At 48.7% G+C, this 9173-nt stretch overlaps 1 protein-coding gene across 1 annotated transcript in view; it reads left to right on the top strand.

Annotated features, from left to right (window-relative positions):
• OCA2 (oculocutaneous albinism II) overlaps positions 1-9173 on the top strand; it is a 364145-nt gene that overhangs the window by 109112 nt on the left and 245860 nt on the right. Inside the window, 2 exon segments of the mRNA XM_011981483.1 lie at positions 5168-5239; positions 6142-6207. Of these exon segments, the coding sequence (XP_011836873.1) occupies positions 5168-5239; positions 6142-6207 (138 nt within the window).

Raw genomic sequence — 9173 nt, 5'->3', positions numbered from 1 at the left:
TATCCAGGAGGCTGGGGCGGGGGGATTGCTTAAGTCCAGGAGTTCAAGGCTGCAGGGAGCTTTGATTGGACCACTGCACTCCAGCCTGGGTGACAGAGGGAGACTGTCTCTAAGACAAAATTTTTTTAACAGAAATAAAATTTGTTAAGACTTGTTTGTGACCTAATATGTGATATATCCTGAAGAATTTTTTGTGTATTCTAGAGAAGAATGTCTGTTTTTCGCTTTTGGGTGGAAAGTTCGGTCTATCTCTGTGAGGTCCACTTGGCGTACAGTGCTGTTCAGGTCTGCTGTTTCCTGTCTGGATGTTCTATCCATTATCTTAAATGGGACATTGAAGTCCCCTATTACGTTGCATTGCTGTCAGTTTCTCCCTTTCGCTCTGTTAATACTGCTAGTATAGTTCGGTGCTCTGGTTTTGGGTGTGCACTTACTTATAACTGTGATAGGTCCCTGTTGAATTGACCCTTTTATCAGTGGAAGAGGGAGGGTAATGGCCTTCTTTGTCTCTAGAGACAGTTTTTGACTTAAGGTCTATTTTGTCTGATATAACTTTAGCTATCCCTGCTGTCTCTGTTACCATTTCCATGCAAATGGTAACCAAAAGAACTTTTGTCTTTCTGTCTGCTCAGTATCCCACCTATCTGGAATTTACATGATGGCTAGCTGTAAACCTGTGTGACCATGGAGGGGCGATGCATGAAGATCAGAGGTCCCCTAGATAATTTCCTTGGGGGCTACCCCGAAAATCTTTCCTTTCTTCTCCCAAGAAGCGATGCTGGCCTGCTGTTTTGCAGGCCCTGTTCATGCGTTTTCTGCTCCTCCTTCGCTCAGCAGGTATTGCTTGCCCTGCAGAGCACTGAAGAAACCAAGAGAGGCACACCACGCTCCCAGGAGCTCACAGCCGGACTCCTGCCAAAGAAATCGGAGGCACAGAGCGTGTGCTCGACTGGAGGGGAGTGCGGTGGTAGAACGGTGGCTGCTCTGTGAGGTGGTGCCTGGGAAGCTAGGTGGTGCGTTCTGTGCCTGGGAAGCGGTTTGGGTATAGGAAGAGGTGTGCTGTATTTCCCAGAGCATGGGCAGGAAGAGAACCTTTATACAGTCCTTTAAGTCAGTGGTCCCTAGCCTTTTTGGCACCAGGGACCAGTGTCATGGAAGACAGTTTTTCCATGGACCGTGGGGTGGGACATCATTTTGGGATGAAGCTGTTCCACCTCAGATCATCGGGCATTAGTTAGATTCTCATAAGGAGTGTGCAGCATAGATCCCTCCCATGTGCAGTTCAGAGTAAGGTTCACGCTCCTATGAGAATCTGATGCTGCCGCTGACCTGACGGGAGGCAGAGCCCAGGCGGTCATGCTGACTTGCCCAGCTCACCTCCCACTGTGCGGCCCTGGTGCTAGTCCGTGGCGGGGTTGGGGGCTTGGGGACCCCTGTTTTAAGGCATCTTTTAAGACTTTTTATTATTTTTGCTCTTTAGGCCCATTTATCAGAATTTTTTTATTTCTAATAGCTGAAAATTCTGTTTCTTAAGCATAGAAATTTAGGAATGTCCATGATTATATCTGAAGTAATGAACTCATCTTCTTCTAGAGCCATGTAGTTGAAAAAGTTTTATTCCATGTCCTAGAGGCTGATCATCAGCGTGCTCTTCCATTTTTTAAATGGCAAGTGACGGTTTCTCCTCCCACATGGTGTGTGGGGCCCCTGAGCTGGTGGAAGAGGGTGGATTTCTGAGCAGGGACAGCTGCATCCGCATGTCCTAAGCACTCACTGTGGGCCACAGAGATGCTCGTGTGGATCACTTGCAAGCCGGTGTGTGTGACGAGGGAGGGGAGAAAGGTGTTGATGGTGGCAGCGGGCGGAGCGAACTTAGCGTGGGTGCTGGGGTGCCAGTGAGACCACGATGAGCCTGGCTGTCCTCAGAGGGCCGTGGCTGTCTGCCTTGTCGTTTACTCATTTGTGTGTTAGGTGCTAGGACTCGATTTCATGATGTCCACGGACCTCCTCCAGAGCTGAGGGCTCCTTGAGGTATGGAGTGCAGTTTTCTGATTTTACAGACGAGCAAACAAGGCCCCGCAGGAGAGAGGAGGTGCTCTGGAGTAAGAAAATGCTGCTCTGCATCCTGGGTGTGCGTGTCCTTTGTTTTCTGACACAGGGACAATTACTCAGTGTTGCTGAGACTGTTTCCTCCTCTGCACCGTGGGTTATCATAGTTCTACCTCACGCAGTCGCCGTGAAAGGTGCAGATGGTGTGTGCAGAGCACTTAATCCAGGGCCAGGTGCACAGCAGTGGGTGCTCAATAACAATTAGTTATTTTTGCTGCTATCCAATCCTGCTGACCAGTGGCCGGCAGTCATGGCTCTTCACTCTTGTTTGGTTTTTGTTTGAGACAGTGTCTTGCTCTGTTGTCGAGGCTGGAGTGCAGTGGTGCGATCTTGGCTCCCTGTAGCCTCTGCCTCCCGGGCTCAAGCAATTCTCCCACCTCAGCCTCCCGAGTCACTGGGACTATAGGTGTGCGCCACCATGCCTGGCTATTTTTTTTTTTTTTTTTTAACTTTTAGTAGAGATGTGATCTCGTGATGTTGGCCAGGCTGGTCTTGAACACCTGGCCTCAAGTGATCCGCCTGCCTTGGCCTCCCAAAGTGCTGGGATTACAGGTGTAAGCTACCGTTCCAGGCTGGCTTTTTGTTCTTTACTGGAAGTCTCTTTTCCCTGCAGACAAAGTTAGCCCAAAGGTTAAGCCAGAAGAAAGGAACATGTCACAGGTGAGGTCACAGGGCTGGCTTGGAGCAGACGGCATCCCTCTCTGCTCGTCCCTGCAGTGACTTCCTCCTGTCATCCAGGGGCTGTCACATCCTGTTCTTCTCATGAAGACTTAATTAAGTGCCAAAAAAGAGACATACCGACGTGGGAAGTGTCTTCGCCTTGCGCTGTGTAGGGCAGAGAGGGCAGCCTGGCTCTGGCGCCTGCTCACCATGTCCAGCCGGTGAACTTCCACTCTTGGTGCCATGGCTGTCAAGTCGGGGATGAATGCCTGCCCTGCCTGCTTCCTGGGGCCACCCTCGGCATCGGATAAGGAAGTATCCTTAAAATGGGTCCTAAACTGGCCGTGCGCAGTGGCTCATGCCTGTAATCCCAGCACTGTGGGAGGCCGAGGCGGGTGGGTCACCTGAGGTCAGGAGTTGGAGACCAGCCTGGCCAACATGGTGAAGCCCTGTCTCTACTAAAAATATAAAAACTAGCCGGGTGTGGTGGTGGGCACCTGTAATCCCAGCTGCTTGGGAGGCTGAGGCAGGAGAATTGCGTGAACGCAGGAGACAGAGGTTGCAGCGAGCTGACACAGCGCCACTGCACTCCAGCCTCGGCAGCAGAGTGAGACTCCGTCTCGGAAAAAAGCGCCCTAAACTTAGACTGAAAAGCAGAGAATGAACAGAAGGAATTATTAGAGTTTGGTAGCAACTTACTGGATTTTAGGTATTTACATTGAAAACAAAACAACTCTTAAAAACTGAAACTGTGAAAAGCCAACACCTGGTATCACATTTCTTGAAAAAAGAACTTTGAATCTAGTAGTACACATTATAAATGAAATAATTTTAGTCAGAATTTGAGTTTCAGGTAATAACTGGTAAAGGGAGTCAGGTTCTGTGAGATGGAAGCCATGAAAAAATGGAGTGAAAGTCCCTTTAGGGGATTAAGAAATGAGTAATGCATGTTAGCGTTTAATTTTCCACTTGTTCTTGTTACATTCTTTTTGTATTTTTTTAAAGAAGCTTGTTGATGTATAATTTAAATACCATAGTTTCACCCTTTGGAAATGTACGATTAAATTATTTTACCAGATTTAGAATTCTGCAACCATGACAAGTTCTAGAACATTTCATCACCCCATAAGGATCCCTGGGACCTGTTTCTAGTCAACCTTTGTTGCTTTCCCCAGCCTTGGGTAGCCCTGATCTTTCTGTTTCTCTAAATTTACTTTTTCTGGAATGTTCATATTGATGGACCGACCCCGTCTTTTGCGTCTGGCTTCTTTCCCCAGCATCACTTCTAAGCATTCATCCATGTACGAGCTGTGCCGCATTTTCCCTATCCGTTCACCACAGATGGACATTTGGAATGTTTCCAGTTTTCGTCTCCTTTGTATAATGTTGTTATGAGCATCAGTGCTTTGTGTGGACATGTGTTTTCATTTCTGTTGGGTGGATTCCTAGTAGAATTGCTGGGTCATATGGTAAATTTATGTTTAACTTCGTAAGAAACTGCCAAACTGCTTTCCACAGTGGCTAGCCCATTTTACATTCCCACTAGCAATGTATGGGGGCTCCAGTTCTCCACATCTCGGCCTTTTCCCATATTTTGTCTTAGAAATTCCACTTCGGGCCAGGCGCGGTGGCTCAAGCCTGTAATCCCAGCACTTTGGGAGGCCGAGACCGGCGGATCACAAGGTCAGGAGATCGAGACCATCCTGGTGAACCCGGTGAAACCCCGTCTCTACTAAAAAGTACAAAAAACTAGCCGGGCGAGGTGGCAGGCGCCTGTAGTCCCAGCTACTCGGGAGGCTGAGGCAGGAGAATGGCGTGAACCCGGGAGGCGGAGCTTGCAGTGAGCTGAGATCCGGCCACTGCACTCCAGCCTGGGTGACAGAGCAAGACCCCGTCAAAAAAAAAAAAAAAACAAACAAAGAAATTCCACTTCGATTTGAATTATAATCAAATAGAAAAGATGCTTTTGTGATAACACGGAAGTCTCAATTTGATGACGTGTTGGACTGTGTACCTTTGGTTTAACAGCAGCCTAGTAACTGGGAGGAATTGATTTATGTTGCCGAACGAATGGGCCAGTTGTCAAGGGAGCATGTGGCAAATAATTAATGACAGTTTGCTATGGCCTTTCTTAGAGAACATACTCTATCTGGCCTTCCGCTGCTTTATCAGGGTCATCTAATGATTTAGCAAATGCAAGCAGCTTCCCTAAGAAGGCAGTTGGTGGTAGCTGTGTGTGTCTGTGGGTGTCCAGGCCTGACGCATCCAGACCCGTGACTCGTCATTTGAATAGATGTGTACACAGTGGCAGATACAGGCCCCTCACGTCCACGCAGGCCTTCGTGTGTGCTAACTCCCTCGCGGCTGGAACTCAGTAATTTCCTGTGCTTCTTTCCAGATCGTGCACAGAACGCTGGCGGCCATGCTGGGTTCCCTGGCGGCACTGGCAGCACTGGCTGTGATTGGCGACGTAAGTTGTCACAGTCCCAGTCCCTGGCTCACCACTCAGTGGAACGTCAGCTCAAAGACGTTCCAGGATTCAGGATTTCGCTGTTTTTTTCACTATCTTATATCCCACGTCCATGTTTTTGCTCAGGAACCAGGCTAGAGGGATGAACTAACAAGCTACAGCATGAAGAGTATTTTTCATAGGTTTTGTCACACACTCACATGTGATTGTGATTCCTCACTGTGCCTGAGGAAAGGCTGCTCATGGGCATGTCTGCCCAGGGCTGAGGAGCTGGGCTGTGGTGGGGCTGGATCTGGGTGTTGGAACTAGAGGGGACCATCCTGGCTGGTGCAGAAAGGTGGGAGTCAGTGGGGTCAGGGTCTGTCCTGCAGAGATCAGGAGGCCCCTGGAGAGGTGTGTTTGGGGATGAGAGTGTCCTGTTTGGATCTGAGCAGGGCCTCTCTGGCAGCGACATGGGGAACAAATGTAGGGAAACAACAGAGACCAGTAGCCACTGGGGATTGAGGCCCAGAGTTGTCTGAGAGGCAGTGCTGGAACCCAGCTGAGAGTGGGACAGGTGGCCATGCCAGTTCCCGTCATCTGGCCTCAGGCACGGCGCTGCGGAGAGCACGTACAGACACCACTGGGAATGCAACCAGGGCCAGTCCTGCATGTGGGAGCTGCCAGAGGCAGGGGCTAGAAAAAATGTATCACTAAATGCGTAGGTTTGACATTATAGATGTCCTGGGTCAAGACTGTTTTTCAGCAACGATATAATCCAACTTCAAAGGCAAGTGGATGGTGAGATTTCCAACCCTGGTCCACCCACTGAGTGGGTCTGCAGCAGGGGGCAGCGCGTCGTTAGGCTCATCACTGGGATGGCGGCGCACAGATTAATTGGCAAATTTGTGCTTTGATTGCAGAGACCCAGCCTGACCCATGTGGTGGAGTGGATTGATTTTGAGACGCTGGCCCTGCTGTTTGGCATGGTAATCACAGCCCTCCCCGTGGGACTGGGCTCCACGCCTGCGGTAACCGGGCCTTCTCTGGCCTCCACTGCTGAGGATCCTTCATTATGTTAAAGACACAGTGCCTAGGGCTTGACTGAGAAGTGTCAGTGCCGGTTATCGGGAGAACCCGCTCCCGATGTTTAACGTGTTCTTTTCTATTTCCTAAGTGTCTCCGCTGGGTTGAGAAATAAAAGGAAAGAGCACAAGAGAGAAATTTAAAGCTGGGTGTCGGGGGAGACATCACATGTCGGCAGGATCCGTGATGTTCCCCGAGCTGTAAAACCAGCAAGTTTTTATTAGCGATTTTCAAAAGGGGAGGGAGTGCACGAATAGGGTGTGGGTCACAGAGATCACATGCTTCACAAAGTAATAAAATATCACAAAGCAAATGGAGGCAGGGTGAGATCACAGGACCACCGGATGAGGAGAAATTAAAATTGCTAATGAAGTTTCGGCATGCATTGTCATTGATAACATCTTATCAGGAAACAGGGTTTGAGAGCAGGTAACCTGTCTGCCCACAATTTATTAGGCGGGAATTTTCCCATCCTCGTAAGCCTGGGAGCGCTATAGGAGACCGGGGCTTATTTCATCCTGTCGGCTTCGACCATAAAAGACGGGACGCCTTAAAAAGGGGCCGTCTATAGGCCTACATTCAGGGCGCATTCTCTTTCTCAGGAATGTTCCTGAGAACAAGAATTCAGCGATATTTCTCCTATTTGCTTATGAAAGAGGGGGAATGTAGCTCTGTTCCGTCCGGATCACCAGCGGCCAGTTCAAAGTTACCTCCCTTGTTCCCTGAACATCGCTGTTATCCTGTTCTTTTTTAAAGATGCCCAGATTTCATATTGTTCAAACACACATGCTCTACAAACAATGTGTGCAGTTGATACAATCACAGGGTCCTGAGGCACGACATTCATCCTCCTCAGCTTACAAAGAAGACGACGGGATTAAGAGATTAAATAAAGGCAGGCATAGGAAAACACGGGGGTATTGATTGGGGAAGTGATAAGTGTCCATGAACTCTTCACAATTTATGTTCAGAGATTACAGGAAAGACAGGCGTAAGAAATTATAAAAGTATTAATTTGGGGAACTAAAAAATGTCCATGAAATCTTCACAATTTATGTTCTTCTGCCGTGGTTTCAGCCGGTCCCTCCGTTCAGGGTCCCTGACTTCCCGCAACAGCGGGTCTCCGGAATGTCTCCTGAGGAGGAACGGAACGGGGCTATGGTTCGTTAGCTGGAGAATTCCAGCCCAAGGCATGTCTGACGATGAAATCATATTGCCATTTAGAAAAGCTAGCAATTCTTTTGAGTTGCTGCCCTTAAAATAAAAAAATGGACTATCCCAAATAAATAAACCATGTAGGAGTTTCAGTGGGAGAGAGAGTACCTTTCATGATGTGAGTAAAGGAAGGTGTCACTCCTAAGCAGTCGTTCGGGTGTTTGCTAATTGATCATACTACCCAGTGGCCACTCTGTGCTGTGAGGAATGCCACCAGCGCCACCTGCAGGAACTCGAAATGCCCCAGCGGGCTAGTGTGGGACACGAGTCATGACCCAGCTTAACGAGAACCAGGGGAGCCTGGCCAGGGCCTGGCAGCAGGGGCAGCCCACGTGTTCCTGAGCAGACCCCAAACAGTCCAGTGGTCTGCAGGAGGTCTTCCTCTCTGGGCTAGAAGACTTGCTCTGTGTACAGCTGGGCACTATAGATCCTCATTTTCCTTGCTAACGTTTCGTCCCTCCCAAGGCTGGCCAACGTAACAGAAGACCCAGCTACGTTAGGCTTCCATGTGACCTGACTGGAGGCCGTGCCGCCATCCTCTGTGGGCAGTGCTCAGGGAGACGGCAAGTGTTCTAGCCCCGGCTTCACAGAGTAACTCATATTTGTATTGGGCCTGAGACGTATACAGAGTTTGGGCATCTGGATAGGAGAGAGGAAATGTGCCAGATATCCCTGAGATATGCCTGTTTTAAAAAAGGAATGCTATATTAGTTTGCTAGGACTATGTAACAAAGTACCACAGACCGTGTGGCTTAAATAATATAAATGTATTTCCTCACAGCTCTGGAGGCTGGAAGTCCGAGATCACGGTGTGGGCAGGGTTGGTTTCTCCGAAGCCTTTCTTCCTGGGCTTGTAGATGGCACCTTCTCCCTGCGTTTTCACTTTGTCTTCCCTGTGTGTCTGAGTCCTGACACCCTCCTCCTGTAAGGACACCAGCCACACTGAATCAGGGCTCACCCTAACGACCTCATTTTAACTTAATTACCTCCTTCAACGCTGTCACTCCAAATATGTCATGTTCCCAGGTAGTGGGGGACGTTAACATATGAATTTTGAGGGACACAGTTCAGCCTATAAAAATGGCTTTGGCTTTTTTTCTTGTTGGAATCCAGTTCCGCGAGCACTTGCAGATTCTGGAATTCTGGAACTGCACGGTGCAGGGTCATTACAACCGGGTCCCTGCCTTTTCTCCCCCATTTCCTGGCAGCCGACCACCCACAGGGCCATTTACCCCCATCCCTGAGTTCTAGTCTCCCATGGTGGTTCTGTCAGCAAATGTGTAAACGCCACACGGGTCTGCACATGCCTGTCTGCTCGTGCATGTCCATTGGTGTGCGAAGCCCCATGTTCCAGCGTCAGCTCTCAGTGGCCTTTTGGGTGAGGATGAACATTGATGGTCACTCTGGACACGATGGATATTTACACTGGGTCTAAATTGACTGGGGACATTTTTGTTTTCCATAGTTTATTTAAGAGACAGTAGTGTCTACTGGGACTCCTGTTTACCAAGTATTGTAATTTGAATAATTATATTGCATTTTCACAACCTGATGAAGTATAGAACATTCAGAGGTAAGGTGAAAAAACTGAGGGACAGAAAGGTTAATTCATATTTTTGTTCAAGTTCGGACTTTTTTTTTCTTTTTTTTTTTT

The sequence above is a fragment of the Mandrillus leucophaeus genome, unplaced genomic scaffold (genome assembly GCF_000951045.1).
Source record: "Mandrillus leucophaeus isolate KB7577 unplaced genomic scaffold, Mleu.le_1.0 Scaffold227, whole genome shotgun sequence".
Lineage (NCBI taxonomy): Eukaryota > Metazoa > Chordata > Mammalia > Primates > Cercopithecidae > Mandrillus > Mandrillus leucophaeus.
This window is presented reverse-complemented; position numbering and strand designations above follow the sequence as displayed.